We start from the raw sequence: 19,218 nt of genomic DNA, 5'->3' as shown, positions 1-19,218 counted from the left end.
AGAATACAAAGCATTGCTCTTGCCCTTTCTCTCCAGGTGTGTGGAGAACCTACCTGCAAGCTTTGCAGGCCTGGACTGAACTCTCCTACACGAGGAGAAATGCATACAGCACGGGGGAGGTAAAAGCTATGTACCGCTCAATACTAGAAAGACCACTTCAGCTACAGCAGACGTGACAGGCGGAACACCACACACTATCAACGTTCTTCTATCACTCTCTCCTTAATGAGAAAAAGTCATTCAGCATTATACAAGACCTTACAACATCACTTCAATAAACAAGACAGCAAACTACGCAGTAACAGCACAAATACCGGCAGTGTTTTGTTTATCTATGTTCTGTTTATCTAAGAAGTTTTGCCTATCATAAAATCTTTGAAAAACTGATGAATTTACAGAGCTAACAGTTAATCAAAAACTGAGGAATACGGTCTGTTCCTAAAAAACAGAATAAAAACAGAAGTCTTGGGCTTCTTAATATTTCCACCCAATTTTTTCCAGTCTATTCTCAGCACTTGCTTATATACTCAAAGAAGGATAAAAGTAATGCATTCCTATTTTGTTTTAAACCAGTGGTACTTCTGACGAGTGCACCACTTCCTGCAGTACACACACATTTTATGCGTGATGGAGGAGTTCTACTGAACTACATCTGATCTGTGTGCTTAGAGAAAGCGTAAAAATAATGTCATGCCCTCTCAGCAAGCGTAGACTGTTCTTAATTCAAGGAATCCCCGTGTTCAGACTATTCTACACATATTTTAGCATGAACTCTGAAGTTAAGCAGAACAATAAATTTAACTAAAAAGAAATAATCTTTAATAAAAAGCTGTGTCACACTATTCGCTTTAGCTGTATTTACAATCCAAGCCCTTAATCCTAAGTAGTTCTCAACAGTGCCAAAAAGGTGGCTGCAAAATTTGAAACAGACCAACACAGTAATAGCCTGAAAGCATCTCTTTTAATAAAAGCAGTCTTAGTCTATGCACCAAAAGTCAGCGCTGGGGGGAGGAAACTGCGGGGAGGAACCCTAAAGACACTCTAGTCCTGCCACGCTGGAGTTTTTGGGAGGCACTGATCTATCATTCTCTAGGACAACAACTACTTATTAACTCTCTCAACTACAGAAGTAGCTACTTTGTGTGTTAAATTTCACCAGCCCACATATAGTTGTGCAATGAACAGCCAGAGCTTCTAAGAAAAAGCTTTTTTTAAAAGAGCAAAAGCCATCTCCTTTTCCATCTTCAGCAAAGGCCAAAAAAACAGGCATAATATGCTTGAATTACACATTTTTAAATCATAAAAACTGACACACATTCAAGATGTCCTTTTAAGTATTTTCATTATTCTCCTGCCATCAAACGTGATTTAAGCCTTACTATATCTCATTCCAGCTATAACTTGCTGTTTTTACATATTTTAAAAGCTGATCAAATTCTCAGAGTTTATTTTACTCTACAGCCCATCTTCTAAAGCAGAGGTTACTAAGCGTTGCTACATGAATCACTCCAGAATGCTATGAATGTGTCAGGCAAACGCAGCTCCTGATTCTGCCTGAACAGCAAGCGCTCCCCAGCTTTGCCAAGAGCTTGTACGGCGGAGGCACGCGTTGCTGTGAAGACCACTGCTGAAGCGTGCCACCAGCGCTCGGAAATCCGGGGGCATATTTGCACCATCAGGCCCCATACACAAAACCAAGATGAGATACCGCTACGAAGCGTGTGATGATCGATGGAAGGGTAGGGCTGACAGAGCAGAATTCTTGTTTGGGAATTTGGAAGCACATACCAAAGAGTAATACATGCAGTCTTTGGAAAGTTTGGGAAGCAAAGGATACACATGCAGGGCCTGGACAGCACCACCTCTGCTATCTGGGAAGACACCTGAGAACACACAACCTGGAAGCCTCTGCTCGGGAAATACTCCCACAACATTCCCGAGCCCTGGTTAGTCTGGAAGACTAGCTGCAAATGTGGGTATGCTTGTGGGTATTACTTTTTTTGTAATAAGAGGTCTGCAGACTTCTTTTGGAGACTCAGTATGTGTAAGCGAAGCTTAGAACTTTCTTGACATATACTGTGTTCTTGTCTTAGAGAGACTCATACTTACATTTGTAACCTGAATGTTTTTTAAAACAAAAAACACTCCCATAACCAGGGTATTTTTTATTTGCTTTTCTTTTAAAGAAAGAGTAAAGATAAGCAACAGAACAGATCGAGGTGCAGTAAGCAGAAAATCTTTAGAAGCCAAGAAGGTCTAAACTACACTGTACATCACAGCCTTTCTACTTAAAAACCTCTCCTGTTAGATGTCCATCATTGAGCTAAATACTTACATTTTTATAAGAGAGGCGTGCAGGAGAGAAGGCGAAGAAGAGAAATACTGTAGGTTCCAAAAATGTAAACTAATGTTGCAGCAGAATATAAAATAATTGCACCAAAGCATACCCCCTCAGATACCTAAAATCACAGCAACAAGACTGGACAGGACCTGTAATTAAGCATGGAATACAGCTGATTAGGGAAACGCCTACACCCAACCTCCACCCCGCAAAAGAAAAAAAAAAAACTTAAAGAAAAAAAGGAAGAAAGAATGGAAAAAAGAATGAAGCCAAAGACGTTTCTTAACTGGGCATCAACTCAGACTGATGTGAACAAAATGCTGAAAATCAGTTCCAGACACAAGACAAATGGGTGTCACAAAACAGTAGCGCAGATATAAATTCATTCTGAGAATACCAAAAGTATTACTTCATGCTGTAGAATATCAGGCATCTAAGCAAAATAGGACCCTATTTAAGAATTATACAACACAGAACATGCATAAGTAGGCATGAGAGAACAGATTAAAGTCCTCCCCTCCTTCCCCAAATAGCTACCTTGGATCCTTCAGAGAGAAAACATTTCAAAACGAAAGTAAATGTAGACTTTTAAGGGTGAGGCACAGCAGCTTTTAGAGCCTATTGTGTAATCACTGCTTTTCCCCACTCACAAACCAGAACTAAATTAAAACGAAAGTTTAAATTAGCTTTCTACAATACAAGTATCCCACCCTAGACCACTCAAAAATAGCATCAGTGTTGAGAGCCATGTTATTTATATGATCCACAATAATGTCTTTAACAAGAAATTCACAAATCTAACATAGGGAGTTTCCCACCTTTAAAATTAGAAAGCAAGTTAAAACAATTTTGTGCTGAACACACTCTCCTCACTCCAGCTGCTGGAAGGAAAATCTCTATAAATATCAAAGCTTATATCTGATGTTCGCTTTTACACATGATGACATTCTAGATTCCTAAAAAACGGCACTAATTCAAGTAAACATTTGGCAAAGTTCTGATTTGCAGCTTATTTCTATTTATCAGACATATCAGGTAATAACTGGTTGGTCTCATTTCCTTATACAGAATGAGACTTTTCAGACATCTGACATGAACATACCAATATGAGATCAATCATACGTTAATGTATTAAGAGCATATGGATGTTTATATTAAGACTCCACATAAAATACTTAGGTATCTTAACCAATAGATATTTCAAAGGCTTCTCTTAATGAGATCTTGCTTTCTTAAGAAAAAAAAGCTTTTCTGTTATTTTCCCTCTCCTAATTTGTAAGTCACAAATAACCAAAGGTAGATCAAATGAACTACATGCTAAGAAATAAACACATTTCTTAGAACAGCTCTACTTGCCATACACTGAGACAATAACATAGGAAACCACCAAAACAATCCAAATAAAAACTCCTTCAAAACCCTCAACATAGTTCTACCAAACATTGTCTTCAGCAAACAAACTTCTTACCTCCAAATATCACTTCCTTTAGAAAACATGGAGGACTTGATAACTTCTGGAGCCATCCACGCGTAAGTCCCTGCTGCACTCATTTTGGTTGTTCTGTGCCACTCTCTAGCCAGACCAAAGTCTGTAATCTTCAGAGTTTTATTACAAATGTCATCATGTTCCATCTTCTCTAGCAACAAAACTGCAAAAGATTGAGTTTGTAAATTAATGCAATGGGAATCAAATAAAAATTTCCAGCCCTGTTATTAATCTCACATACAACTTGTACTGCACAGATAATTGTATACTTTAAATGTTGTGAAAATATTAGTGCCATTTTTATAAACGTGAAAAAGGTTTTTGATAATTCTAAGCTATTCTAAGCTATAAAAGTGAGAAATACCTAGACTGTCAAGACTTCTTTATGTAACTGTGTGTGCAGATATTAAACTAGCACAAGAAATCCATTGTAAAGAGATATAAAGTAAAGCACCTAAGTTTAAGAAAGCCCCAAATCCTAACATTCCACAGATGATGACAGGCTGTGAGAAAGTTATTCACTTTGGAACAAGATTCTGAAGTAATAAAAATAGCAGTAGCAGTAAAACAAAGACAACTGTTAAGAATTCTTGTAAAAGACTTAGAAAACAAAGCAGGACACATTATGTCACTGTTTAAAATGCATCCTTAATACTGCACCCAATCCTGGCTCCTACGCATCTCAAACTGTACATAACAGAACTGAAAGAGGCACAGAGAAGGACATAGCCAGGGTGCTCAGAGCAGCATACACACAGCTACAAGAAATGGTTAGTAGTCTTCCCCAGGAAAAGAAACATCCGAGAACAGAATTCGTACCACCACCCATGGAATGCAGAAAGCTATAGGCAACAATTGATCACAGTTTCGCAACACAAGGAACGGACATCATCGAGCAAAATTAGCAGATAGGAATCAAACACGTGGCAGTTGTTCACACAACACACAGGTAGGTGAACTTTGGAATTCTTGGCATAGTACGTGAATGCTATTATTTTTACACAGATTTAAAAAGCACCTATAAAAATTCACAGAAGACAACTTAATAAAGAGCATCTATATCAAAAAGTGGGTTTAAGTTCAAGAAATCCCTGGGCCACAAATGAATACAAGTTGGGAGACTATATACCAGGGGAGCTGCCTGCCTTGGGAGTCCCCAGCCGGCAACAGGACACGGACTTGGATCAAATCCATGTGACATTATACCCACTGCACCTTCATGGATGTCAAAGAGTAAATTATCTCTTTTTGCTGTTGCATCCTACAGAGTGCATTCAGCATCTGACTTGTTTGTAATACAGCAGTATTGGCAGAAATGTAACACACCTTCACAAAACAGCGGTAAATGAAAAGTGAACGAGGTTATTGTGCTAGAGCTCACAAGGAGAGAGACAACAGATGCAAAGGAATCCTCATTAACACACCATAATTTTAATTCCGTATTCAGTTCTTCTGTCACTGCCTGTGGTAGTTAACTGTTGGCTTTAACTTCCCATTAAAATGATCTCCAGGGACAAAGATCAAAGGTTAAATTACAAATAAGAAGAATCATAAATACATGTGTTTTCCAACTGTATGTACAGCAAAACACATTACCGGGAACCCATTAATAAAAAAGCAGATGAAGAATTACCTTCCCTTACAGAGGAAAAACTGATGACCTCACATTTGCAGTTTCAATAAATCATTTTTACTGCTACAGATTGACTACACTCTCGCAAATATTTCAAAAATGAGATCAAATCCAGATGAAAAGAAAGCCCACATTCCGTTTTCAGTAAGCTTCTTAGCACAGAGTAGATGAAAGCCAAAACGGTATAGGCAAACCAAGAGCTCACCAGTCAGCACCACCAGAACAAGTTAAATTCATGCAAGAGTTTTTATACTTTTATACTTGAATCAAAGACCTATTGTTTGCTATTCCGTTTCAAACATGTTCAGCAGAATTCCTGACATTCCTTGTCAGTCAATGTGACCGAAACCAAAAACAGTCAGTCTTGCAAAAGGTAATAACTGGCATGCGGCCAGGTTTCATCCTACAAAGGGGCAACGTTTCTTTGCAGTTCAAACTTCCCTTTCGGGCCGGTAGCCAGGAACACAGCAATACTACACACAGATGACTTAGCAGCTGGGTAGTAAAAATGCTCGGCATAGCTGAGTAGTGCTCTGAAAGTGCTTCCCTCGCGGTAGCCTAGCAACCTGTGCTACAGCATCCTTCTGCCACCTCCTCGGCTTCCTGGACCTTGCTGGCTGCCAACCTGTGAGAAGTCACTTCTGCAGTCTCCTACTCACCCTCTTCACTCACCCCCAACTCGTTTCTTTTTCAAATCCCTTAAATTGCCTTTTCAGATTCCAATACACTTGCAATATTAAGTTGGGCAAGAGCCAGTTCAGCACTTTCTGGTTTAATTTCAACATTTTCAGACTTTTTACTTTCCACAAAGAGTAAAGTTCATACTTACATTAGTGCTTTCCTTCTGGCAAACACAGACTAAAATATTTTAAAGTACAAAGACCATCTGAAAATAAATTCAAACCTACCAAAAAACCTGAATTTGATTAGGAATGCAGAAGTGTAGGAAATCCTATGTCCACCTCATTTGTTTTCACATAAGCAAAACCAGAGACTGTGACTATTCTGAATGAAATACATGTAACATTATAACAGCATCTGTAACAAAGATATTGCTATTTAACCATACAGATGAAAAAAACTTACACTCTTAAGCTGTCTAATATAACGAAAAAGAACTTGGAAATCCAAGTATAGTCATCCTAGATCACCGAAGGAAGCAGCCCGTTGAATTATGAAAGAATTTGGGTTGGAACAGACCTCAGGATGTCAATCCCCACTCAGAGCAAGACTGATGTTGTGAAAAGTCTACGTCTACTATCCAACATTTCTATGAATCTGTAAAGTTATGGCACTCTATGACAGAATGAAAGTAAATTTATATTCAAGATAACTATTATATTCACTCTACTACAGATAACAAGTTAACTTAAATGCCATGTTAGAATAGATTTTGAAGAAAACCAATCGAGGACAGTAATTCAGGACATCCAGGCATAGAAAAAGCAGTAAAAATACAGCAGAATTACATTACAAATAGCTCATGTCACACTAATCCGATTTAGTCGGGATAGATGGTTTCTTAGAAAGAGATAAGGTAGCAGACCTGAGCAGATATGAATACCTTTTAGGAAGTTTAATCGTACAGACAGAGTATTAATCAAAGAATTCCACACAGCAGTTGTATAAAGGAAAATCAGGATATAGGTTGTATAAAGTTATCACCATAAAGGGAAATTATCACTGGTGTTCATCATGAAGCAATTTTGCTTCACATGCTGATTTGCAATCAGTGCAAAAATACAAAGTGCATTTCAAGAACTGACAGCAGAGTCAGAAGAGACTGCCCACTCCGAGGAAGATCACATCATCATATTAGAAAACATGCAAAGCTGGACACAGATCAATCCTAAAATCTACAGCTATAAAGCAGAGGTGAAGGAAGAAGAAAAGTCTGGCTATTCTGGCTAGAAAACCAAAACAGCAGCTACTCACAGTTGTGCAAGTTGCTCATGCGATTCTAACAGGCACTAAAAAAGGAGCTTTTTAGTAGAAACAGGGAAGTATCACTAGAATTGTAGAAAGCATAAGATCTCGTATGATACACTGGATGACCAGAACTGCATATATACATTCAACAGCAGGAACTTAAACTGGAGCACAGACAGAAAATACAAGTAGAATAGTTAGGATCCTGTAATGTCTTTTATTTATATAAAATCAGAAGAGCTTGTCCTTATTGCTAGGCTAAACAAAGGTTGCGAAAAGTTACGAGAACAGAAGTTAGCCATATCTAGACACAGGATGCAGACCTACATCACTGGTGCTCTTGCCGATAAAATAGTCTCCGAGCTGCCCTGGCTGATCCATTTTACATGCATGCTCGTGACTAAACTCAGTTCTAGATCCGGAGCTACAAGGGTGGGGAGTCTCTCATATCAGATTTCAAGATATTGCCTCTTTTCTTCCACCCACCTTTTTGGCCCTCCTCTGCAGTGTAAAGCACAGTTTACTCCTCAAAAAAAGTCACAAGATCCAATGTACACTCCTGTCAAAAACGTTCCTGAAATAGCACTGCTATTAACCTTTCCTGCTTGTTTGCTGCATTATCACAGTTACAGCTGGACTCTTTTTCCACTAATCGTATGGCAGACTGCAAGTATTTTATGGTGTAACATGATGCAGATAAGATGTTCTGCACACTTTTTAAAACTAAACCTACCACGTAGTTGCCCAAGACTGCAATGGAACTGGACCTGCTGAGCCAGCCAGTACCTCCCAAGTCCATGTCCCTCTAATTAAAACAGAACCAGCAACACCTCTCTGCCGAGCCACTACTGTTCCCATACAAGCTGCTCTTTAGTCAGGAAAAGCACAGAATTTCGGCTTCAAAAGGAAGCAGAAGTCCCAGTAAAACCCCACCCAAATGCTCCCAGTCCCCCTCTCCTTTTCCTGTGCCATTCCCTTTCCAACACTCCACCTCCGAACTCGCCCCTCTGGCAGTAACCCTTGCTCAGAGCTACTGAGAGCAAAAGGTAAGACATCAACTGCAGCAGCCCGGGCTAGAGATGCAGAAACTGGCAGGCCAGGTCTGGCCAGATTTGGACAAGATCTGCCTTCTCTGCTTCATTCTCTTTTCCTGAGAGCTTGGATTGAACTTTATGGGGGGTGAGGGAGAAGAGCTGAGAGCCTAGATATGGACAGGTAGGCTGTAACCAGTCAAGAAATAATACAAAAGCGCACATGTAGACAACTCAGATTCCCAAGGTGCGTGCCTGCTCTCCCAAATTCAGACAGGCCCAGAACTACACCCCCAGCGCTACCCTCCGGACTAAGCTGAAAGTCTAGAGAGGAAACTGAAGGTATTCGTTTAAATTGCAAGCTTTTTGTTTAAAGTGTAATTTTAAATAAAAGGCTCACATTCTTGCCTCAGCTTCTCTCCTTTTTATTTCTTAAAAATCATGTAGCTTAAGAAACAGTATTCACAGCAAGCCCGAGGGAAGCCTGGGCAGACCCTTTAGCTGGCAGCGTACCCAGGAAACCTCCACCCAGCACCAAGCTTTTCGATGCTACTCTTCTAATGCAGATTATTTCCTACAGTCTTACTTTTCTTTTTGTAACTAGAACTTATAGATTATGTTTCTCCAACCTTGTCTATCTCAAAATCCCCATTTCATACAATATTTCATTTGCTAAGTTTCTTGAAATCCAAAGCCTTTGTGCAGTCAAAAACAGTTTTATTTCATAATGCATTCCAGCGCTTTCAGGTGACCGTTCTCAGTTAGAAGCCATTTAAACCAACTGAGTAAACGAGGTATTCTGGGAGAAGCCAAGTCAAAAGATTGAATACCTTTTTAATAGTTTAGATGTACTGAATTCAAGCTATCTTTTAATGCTTAAACTTAAAAAATATCATCCTGAAGCACTCAGATACTTAAGTCCTTTCTATCTCTCCTATCCTCTTTATATTTTCCTTTGTTGTTACCAAAAATAAAATGTTAAGCAACCATATTTTCTCTAGTTAGTTATTTGCCATCAACTGCTTCTTGCTATCTTGTCTACAGTTTGCTAAATAGCTGACTATCATGGTTTTTTCATAAATATAAGCTATTTAATAGCATAGATGTTTAAGTTACTATGACAATAGCTACGACTGCCTACGTGCCCACTACATTTACCACCACACATCCTTAGAGAACACCAGAAGGAAAAGAAAGATGTTATACTATATACCTCCACTTGCAAACAGAGATTGTCCAGACAATGCTGCTACTGTCACCTGTCCCCCCACACCCAGGCAGTTCCCTCTCCAACTGTTTGCAAGTGAATCTGGTTCCTGTTCATTCACTGAATCAACACGCAACAGAACCAGCAGGGCAACCTTGTTTCTTTACCTGGGAACTAACAGGTAGTAAAAAAAAACCTTCTTAAACGTTGCATATTCAGCTAACGAAACACAATACCTTGTCAATATTAAGAGACTCACCTCCGTTACTTGGAGCTGCTGTTTAGTGCCGACTGTAATTAGAAATTAAAATTTCAACACTCCTTAGAGATGTCATGCCCAGTTTTTAAACTGCAAATTAACTATCACAGTGAAAACAGCGTTGAAACCACAGATTAACTACCACAGTGAAAACATTAACCGGTCAGAACATCTTCAATACATACAAAAGAGGATACATTTGCCTTTACAGCACTGCTGCTTAAATACCTTGCTTTTCTCCTACGGGCTCTCAAGATAGCAACTGTTACCCCTCTGTAGCCAGTATCTGTCAGAATGTGGTTAGCTCACCAGAGGAAGTTCAGAGCTCACCATCAGCAAGGGAATTTCATCCTTTAAACACTGATTGCATATGCAGGAGGCATTTCTCTACTTTTTGTTATAGGGATACCATGCTCCTCTATCAACTATATCCCTATAAAGCAAGCATATAACCATTTCTTAATTTTCACACGAAACTGAAAGCAACAGTTTGTTCTTAAATGTATTTGTCCAAAAACATCTAGCCTAAAAACCAGAAAAAGAATCCCACCTCATGGGAGCCAACATACATTAAAAAAATTCCTGAACAAAGTGTTCCCAATTGGAAAGCTAAAACAAGACAAGACTTGACGCAAAAAGTCCTTGACAGCACGAATTGACAAATACACACCAACTTCGTCAGAAAAACCCACCCCCCAGCGGGACATGTGGCACGAGAAAACCACCAAAGCATGGGAATGGCAGGGAAAATGGCATACGAGGAGAAGAGAGAGAAAGAGGGATGAGAGATTTCAACAGCTTCAACACACCTTGCATCACCATTTTCTGCTTCCCCTTCGCTTTTTTAATAACCATTATTAAAGCAACTTTCGCACACGGAAACTTGAGAGAAAGAAGCAGTTTTAACAAGTTATTGGCACAGGCTGCAGATGCTGCGAGTTACTTTACTGCCTGCCATTTGTGCTTCACTTGCTGTTCAGATAGTTCTGTAATGCAAAACAGAATTTTCTATTGTGCCGTAAGAGGAAGTACCAGAGGTAACAAGCGTTTATAATTAGACATTCAAATAATCATCCTTTAACAGCGAATCTTCAGTAAATTCTGAAAAATGCAGAATTTGGATATTGCATCAGCAAAAAGTCAAAAGCAGACTGTACACTAAACATTCTCAAGTACTCTGTTTAATAAAATATCGAGCTTAGTTCTCCGATTTACATACTACATTTAAGAAAAATTACCTCATTACAGCAATTCCTCCATAATTTTATAATTACACGGAAATCGGTCAACGCTGAAACTTAGCTTCAAAAGTCTGAACACTCAGTTATGCGGCACTTAGCAGGAACTTCCCTGCTTATTTGAAACAGCAATTACTTTGTTTTAAGCTCTTTCTTCTTTGCTTGCTATTAGTTTTTAAAGGGCAGCTGTGCAATAAAAGCAGTGGCCAAAAATGCAGGTAGATTAGAAAGAAATGTTAGAGAACAACTAGTAATAATAGCTAGGTGGTGAATCAGTCATTCCTGACTAAGATATTCCTCTAGTTTCAAACTCTACGGAACAAAGCGGCTGCCTATCCGTTCCTTAAAGAACACCACCCTTGTTGTGAAATAGTGATTTATTTATTTTTTTAAGGAACTGCTACTTATTCCTAAAAAAACAAAGTGCAAGGTAAACTACAGCTATTATATCCAACTTGCAAAAGGAGTCTTAGCCAACGTGTAACGCATCAGATACAGTTTTTCCTCCAACAGAAACTTTCAGAAAACATTAATGACCTCCCTAACCCAAAATTCAAGCCATTCCCTTCAAAATAAAGTAAATCTATATATGCAACATACAAAATTCACCAGGGCAATGCAGCTGAGGTTTATAATCTCAAAAATGGCATCCAGCGGCAAGAGCTGACAGAGGTTACCTTCCTTCAGAACTAACAAGTTAACTTACCTATCATTAGTCAAATAACTCTTTCAAGATTCAATTTAAAAAACAAGAATATTCATTCTAATTTGCTTTGGATTTATAGGTTTGGTGGGGTTTTTTTCCTGAAGTAAATAAACATGACTAGATGCAATTTGGTATTTCAAGCTCGTCAGCAGAATACACAGTTTATGAACACATGCAAGTATTTACATAGTTGGCATACTTTTCCTGATCGTAACTTATTACACTCTGCAATTACGTACTTCCTCTTTGCTTTATTTCTTGTGATCTATATCAAGGTGCATTTGACGTGTTGAAATCAGAATATTTAATGCACCAAAAAAAAATCATTTCAAATTAAAGCAAGTTTAGAAAAGTTTAATATACACAGATAAAAAATTAAAAACACATTCTACCTTGAAAGGTGACTTACTAATCAAACTGAAGTATAAGGGTGTAGGCTGATGTCACAACCAAGACCACATGAGCTTGCTGTCAGTAAAATATTTATCTTCATCTCCTCTTCAGTTCTAGCCCCTCATCCTCACAGCTTTTTTTTCCCCCTGCACCGAGTCTAGCATGTGGGTAGTCTTGGGAGGCTCCACTAGACAGATAGCTCAAGCAGAAAGTAAAGCCCGCAAATAAACAGCTTAGAGCAGTTTTTTGCCCGATCCCTCAGCTGATGTAGCCCAGACCTACTGACCGTGCAGGCAGAGATCAGCAGATTCCACTGAGACCTGGGAGGGAGAGAACCAGTGCCTGGAGCTGGGTGGGGAAGCCTCCTCCCGTGGCTGGCTGCTAAATGAAGCCACCTATCACCTGCCGTACTAAGGGAGAAGTCAAGCAACATTTCAGAATTAATAGATCTAACCCTTTTCATCAGAGATGTAAAGACAGAATCCAGCTTCACCACTGTTTTCCATTATAAAATCATCTTCATTGAAATTTAGTATTGAAGAGAACCAGATGAATAAACTGAAGACAACCAAAATTTTCTCCATTCCTTTGAAAATACCTAGTGCTATGAATCCAAACAAACTCTGGTTGCAGATGCTTAGTCAAGCTTGGTTCCCGAGTTCCCTTAGAACCGCATCAGTTATCACAAAACTCCTTTGAAATCATTTCCATCAGGAATTTTAATAGCTTACACTCCATAAAGAATTCTGACTTCGGCTGTCAGCTTTGTTTATACAGAATATTTGAAGAAGCCTTATTGCTCTAAAACAATTTTTGCCAAACAACCTGTTCTAAAACAAAGCAGCAAAAAAGACTGGATTTTTGAGCCCACTTTTTTTTTTTTTTTTTTTACAATACAAAACCTGAGGGGAGGAAAAAAAAAACCCATCAAGTTTTTTAATATATTCCATGGGGCAGGATTCCTGCATTCCATCCTTGCAATTTGTTCAGTAGCTGAAGCCCCTCAGGACTGTGCATTTCCAAGAACTTTAGTCTTCTTTAACAGCAAAGGCAAAACACTTGTTCTGAAATGAGAACTCTGCAAACTTGGCAGCGCTCTCTTTCTCTTTGGCAGAGAAAATGGAAGGGAAAACCTGCTCTTTTGACTCCATAATTAGCACAACATTCAGTAATGAGTTAAAAAGTACAATTTTTTCCTTTTTACATAACACATGAGGAAATAAACACAGTTTCAGGAAGAACAGCGGCATCTAATCCCAATGGAAAAGAAAATCACAAAACTGCCTGAACATTTAGAACTAAAATATAACCAGTTCCAAGGGTTAATTTGTCCCACAATGAACCACAGCAACGAAGCAGTTACTCCTGCACTTTTGAGAGGGAGAGCTGGCTTATCAGCTCCGAGTTAATAGCACACCTGCCAAAACACAGATTTTAGTCACTATGAGGAGAACAAAGCATGATTATATAGCCAACACTGGCATGTCTAGGACTGATTTAACTGGAGCTATTACCCCCACACACAAAAAAAAGGTTAAACTTGGCAGGAAGCTCCAAGAAGGAAGAATGCTTCTGTGGTGACATTATACCAATATGTAACTTTTCCATCTTACCATATAAAACCCGTGACTTGAAGATGCAGTAAGTGGGTCAAAATTTAAACATTCACTTACCTTCAGTTACTGATCTGAGGTAAACTCTTAGTAACATCAAGCAAGACAAGAAATGGCAAAATGAGTTTTAAACTGTCAATCCAGGAATGTAAATTTATGAGAGCAGTTGTTATTTTAGCACTGCTACTATAGAGAGCCAAGCCATTGGGTATTTAATATATTTTTTATCTCTCTATATAATATCTATATTTTTGTTGACTTTGATGCCGTAATTTTGCCTTTAACAAAAAAAACCACCAATCCAAAGCTCAAAAATAAAAAAAAAAAATACTGCACTTCTTAGAGGCATTATTACTGAAGGTCATTGGGATGAATTTCAACGCTTTAAGAGATCATCAGAAATAACGATTCAAGGACAGAAATGAACCATGCTGCAAACACTCCTTGCAAATGTTCATTGTACAAGGCCATTCTGTTTCAGAACTTGAAACACTGAAGCATGTTCAGAGGAAAGTTTATACTTAGTGATAAGAAAACTTACAGGCTGCAAACAAAAAGCCATTCTCCTCTAAGGTCAAAGAAACCACAAAACAGCATTCTACACCCAAATACAGTTCAATGATGTGTTACTTCCCTATTCTTTTGAGGTTGCAGAACATAACTTTTTAATGGAACTTATAATATCTGGTAAGAAGGTCCAAAGGCATGCACTGTGCTTGCAGTCCCAAGGCGGAGGGGGGAACAATCTGTAACTGAAAACTCCATTATATCTCAGATTTTTCTAATATTAGGCTAACACTATGAATGCCCAAATCCCAACTTCATTTTGCATTCAGTTTATTTAAGCACAATACCACATTTCACATGTGTTATGGCCAGCAGTTAAATTTATTTCTCACAGTGTAGGGGAATGAATAAAATTGTGCAAGTATTTTAACAGCTAACGGGAGGTGTTTAGCTGCCTGTTTCTCCACTTACTTCTATGGAAATGCCTTGCTCGCTCAGTGCAATTTTCAGAGGCAGTAGGTAGATGACCATATCCTTAGGGCACCAGCTTTAAAAAAGAAAAAAATCAAGCCAAGTAATGCTTGAAGTCTTCTTTAATATACAGATATTACAAACACTTTAATCCAAAGTCCTACACCTCAATTTATCATGCTACTGCAAAACAGAACTCCTTTTCAGAAAAGGCGGTCAGCAAATGTGACATACGGACTAGAACATGATTCCCCATGTTGGACATGAGGAGGTCACCAGAAACCTTGGTGCAACCGAGCCTCCTGCAGAAAGCTCCTAGGAGAGAGTCCAACATGGATCAGGAAATGTAAACCAGATCACTTGGTGTCTTACAACTAGAGAGAGAACCAAGACAGGGAGAGGAGAAAGACGTGAAAAACCAAGTAAGATCCAGAAAAAGATCAAAGTAACATTATTGTTGAATTAATAATTCACCCTGTTAAAGATGTAAAGAGTCTCAACACCAAATAGGGAACAACTCTTCACTTGTCCGATGGACATAGCCGAGGAAACATTTAAATGAAAGTCTGTATTAAAAAAACGAGATATAAATAGGGATATTAAAAGTTCATGGATTTAAAATTAATTATATTACATTTAGCTAGTGTTTCAGCCTAGAATCTTGTTTTCAAGTTCACAAAATTTCCTTTGACAGACATTGGATTAAAATCATTAAGTTCCTGAATATTAATTTTAAATGCTGAAACACATTCTTCAACTGGAAATTAGCCTCTTCAATATTTTAGTGGTAGTTATTTCTACTGCAGATTGAGACAACTGCAGCAATCAATTACTCAAAATCGTTGTTTCTTGAATTCCTTTTCTGAACACAAAACATACAACATATTTATATACAGCAAGTAAATATATAAAGTGAATATGAAATGGGCATAACAGAAAACACTTCCTTTGATGAACTGGAAAAAGATACACTATAGCTCAAGGCTGCTAAGCATTTGCTGTTCCCACAGAATGCAACCAGCCTTCAGGGTCTCTAAAAAAATAAACTCCATATCTACATAGTCTGAGCACACATCAAATAATAGAACAAATTACTGGGAGCAACGTTTCATGAAACGAAATAGAACATTTTCAAGTGACATAACTATTCAAAAGGAAAACTTCCTAGAATCCAATGGCATGCTGACTTTCAACAGATCATCGATGAAATTCTGCAATCCTACCACAGCTTGCATGAGGGTGGTTTGATTTTGGTGGGGTGTTTTTAAGAACACTTAGCAGACAAGGTTGTTACAACCAGAGCTCCTTCCTGCTATACATTTCCAGATGCTTCAGGACGTATGACCAGTTCTTACGTTGTAATGCAGCAGCATTATCTGCACAGCAAAGGGCAAGACGGGGTGACTGCCACTCACAGAGTCGGGATAGGAAGCTGGTGCACCTGGAACAGCTTCTAGTTTTATGCAATTTAAGTAATTAAGCACAGTGCAAAGCATTTAAGTGCCATGACTTTCTATATGAACACAGCATGGAAAACTACAGCATAAGAATATTATACTGCTAAACGACTCCTGGCCCCACTATTTTATCTGACTGACGTTAGTTAAAGCGATACCATGTTCTCAGAGATATGGTTCCTACGGGTTTCATTAAAGTCAGCTGCCTTACGGAAGAGGAACTGCAGTTGGTTCTGCCAGAAAAAAAGTGTTTGTTCCTCTCCAGACCTCAGCGAGGCCAGGCAGTAGGAGCTCAGCAGCTAGCCAGGCACTACAAGCAATTTCAAACCAGTTGCAGCACACGTAGCCTGCTATAAGAGGCGGCAGGAGTCACCCAGCGCTGGTTTCTACTGATGGGAGCAGCTTCGAGTTTTGTTGCCATTAGAGGATGCCTTAGAACTTTATTTCCAGTCAAAGAAAGTTAGGCCAAAGCTCAAATCTGCTGAAAAGCCATCTCTCTTCTTCCTCAATACTACCAAAGACAACTGTAATACAATTTTTTTAATTTTCCTGGTAACTGTACATTAGAAGATACTGAATTTTTAAGCATTTTGTAACATCCAAGCAATCCTTACAGCTCTACTTGTGATGTGAGCAAGTCTCCCCTCTTCAAAACAGAGCCAGGAGACAAATTATGCACCCCAGAGATTTCAGAATAAATAAAATCAGTTCAAGAGACGGCAGATAGGCCTAACTCTTGTTTCTTTCTCTTCCTCTCCCTGAACAGCTAGCCTAAAGTTGCTAGGTGGAGAAGTTAGAGGGAAAGTAGTTTTTACAAGTTCTTGAAAACCTATCCATCTTATTATAAAGGTGTTTGACAGCATAACTTGAGCAATTCTGCTGCAAATAGCTTGTAAGAGTGAAGAACCAGGGATAATTTGTTCTTTCTTTTCTTAAACTCCAGGACTCCCTCACCAAAAGCAGCTGATTCAACAGTTCTGTCAAACCACATCACACTTCCTTTTCAGGTTTAAACCCAAATGATATCTATTTTCTGACGGATTTTCATGAGACTAGTTTGAAGAAGGTCACATTGAAGTGGATTGTCCAATGGCAGTTTCACTGGTCTCTTGTAGGTTTGATTCCTTCAGATTCCAAGCATTGCTCTCACTAGCGTTGTCACATCCATGGCCTTAATCAACAATCCTTGAAACTCAAGCTGTCCTTGACGATTTCAAAAAGTAGTATAAACTCAACACCTTTCAGAGAGCTGAGGGCTCCAAAGGATCCCGGGATGTCGGAGGAGCTGGTGAAAGCCATAGCAAACCGAACCCTACTCGCGCATCCACCTACAACAGATGAGTACAGAGTACTTTATCAGTGTTGTGTTAGGACACACAGTTTGCAAAGAATCAACTTTGTGCTTTACTTTGTATTCATGGATGGGTCTATGCTGTAAGCAAGATATTCTGAACTTCTTGTAACGTTTCCTACAAGAATGCAAAGCTGCTACACCAGAGATAAAAGTGCCTTTTTTTTTTTTTAATTTTTTTTAAGGCAAAAGTATGGCACAGTCTGAAATCAATCCCAGAAACACAAACTTCTGCTTTCTCTGCACTAGACTTCAGAAAGTAAAAACCTCGCGTGCTCTATCTGAACATATTACTAGCTTTCTTCAGAATCCTAAAAAAAGAATCAGGAAAGGCTGCACCAAGCCCTTAAACAATGACAGATCTCATAACTAACGGGGTGTCCTTGCCCTTGCCCAGAAGAAAGCAACTTGATTCCCCCAGAGAAAAAAAGTTGCCCTTTCAAAGAGTCAGCAAAGCAGCTGAGACACGCTAAAAAGACACATGTAACTACTAGTGTCCAGTCTTGTAGATGAATTTCTCTGTTTTTATTTTCAGTAAAACTTCACTTTTCCATAATCAGCTGACATGCTTAATCAAGACTAAGTTCATACCCAGGAGATACATTTAAGAATGTTCAAATATCTTTCCAATTTTTACGGTATCTGCTTTTCAGGCAAAGTATCTTTAAATCAGAATTCCTTGACTATCCATGAGGGTTTGAAAAACGTCAAACGTTCTTTCAAATTTTTTCTTCAGCTTTTAGATAAATCCACTTCAACCCTTAATTTTAGATTATCTCCTTAATCTACAAAGTATATCTAAGAACATAAGAACTGCTTATGAGGAAGATATTTCCAAAACAGACCATGTTATTTTTCAGAGAAACTTCTCACTGTGTCACCTGCACAGGGTTTTACCAAGCACCCACTATTTGCAAACCAACCTTAGAGGCCATGGTTACTATGTTTCATTTTATCACACACATTTAAGGCTAAAAGTGTTCTTTACACCTTTGTTTTGTCTACTGAATAACCTTTAAATATCCAGTTTATTTTACACGGACTCCAGAACTGAAGAAACTCTGCTTACTTCCTTGTTCAGCCCTCACAACTAAGTTTGTTTTTCCTACCAACATAGAAAATATCTGCATATCTATTTATTTTCCTTTTCCTGCTTTGGCAGAAACAAAAACGTTTTCCCACCTCCAAAAATGTGCCCAAGGAAACTTGCGCATACAAACCTAGATGGCCATTGCTGTTAACAAAACCCTGCTGCTCTCATGGCTCTTCTGTTTGTGGCACCTTCTCTCCAGCTGCATCAATTTGGCACCAGCAAAACCACACTGGATATGCTGTCCTATAGATCCCAACTCCATAAAATTGCTTGGAGAGAAATAACACGCTTGCCTTTGAGATGCTTTGCCTATCGCCTGCCAACCACAAGCCCAGACATATATCCTTTCTGGATCGAGTATACTGGTGGAAGGGGCTTCTTTCCCCTGGCTGGAAAAGTTAGTTCCTGCCTAATTGCTAGGGAAATAGTCTGGGGGAGCATTCCTCACTACGCCATGTTAAGGCCAGTCCTTTTTCTACTCTGTTGTCCAAAGAAGAAAAATT

At 38.8% G+C, this 19,218-nt stretch overlaps 1 protein-coding gene across 3 annotated transcripts in view; it reads right to left on the bottom strand.

The window, feature by feature from the left end:
* MAP3K21 (mitogen-activated protein kinase kinase kinase 21) overlaps positions 1–19,218 on the bottom strand; it is a 43,825-nt gene that overhangs the window by 21,692 nt on the left and 2,915 nt on the right. For all 3 annotated transcript variants that reach the window (XM_075412246.1, XM_075412252.1, XM_075412260.1), the window contains exon 2: positions 3,810–3,990. In XM_075412246.1, coding sequence (XP_075268361.1) covers positions 3,810–3,990 — 181 coding nt within the window. The remainder of the gene's footprint in view (positions 1–3,809; positions 3,991–19,218) is intronic.

This window comes from Opisthocomus hoazin, chromosome 2 (assembly GCF_030867145.1).
Source record: "Opisthocomus hoazin isolate bOpiHoa1 chromosome 2, bOpiHoa1.hap1, whole genome shotgun sequence".
Classification (NCBI taxonomy): Eukaryota; Metazoa; Chordata; class Aves; order Opisthocomiformes; family Opisthocomidae; genus Opisthocomus; species Opisthocomus hoazin.
The sequence above is the reverse complement of the archived record's forward strand: the minus strand, read 5'-3'. Positions and strand labels throughout refer to the sequence as shown.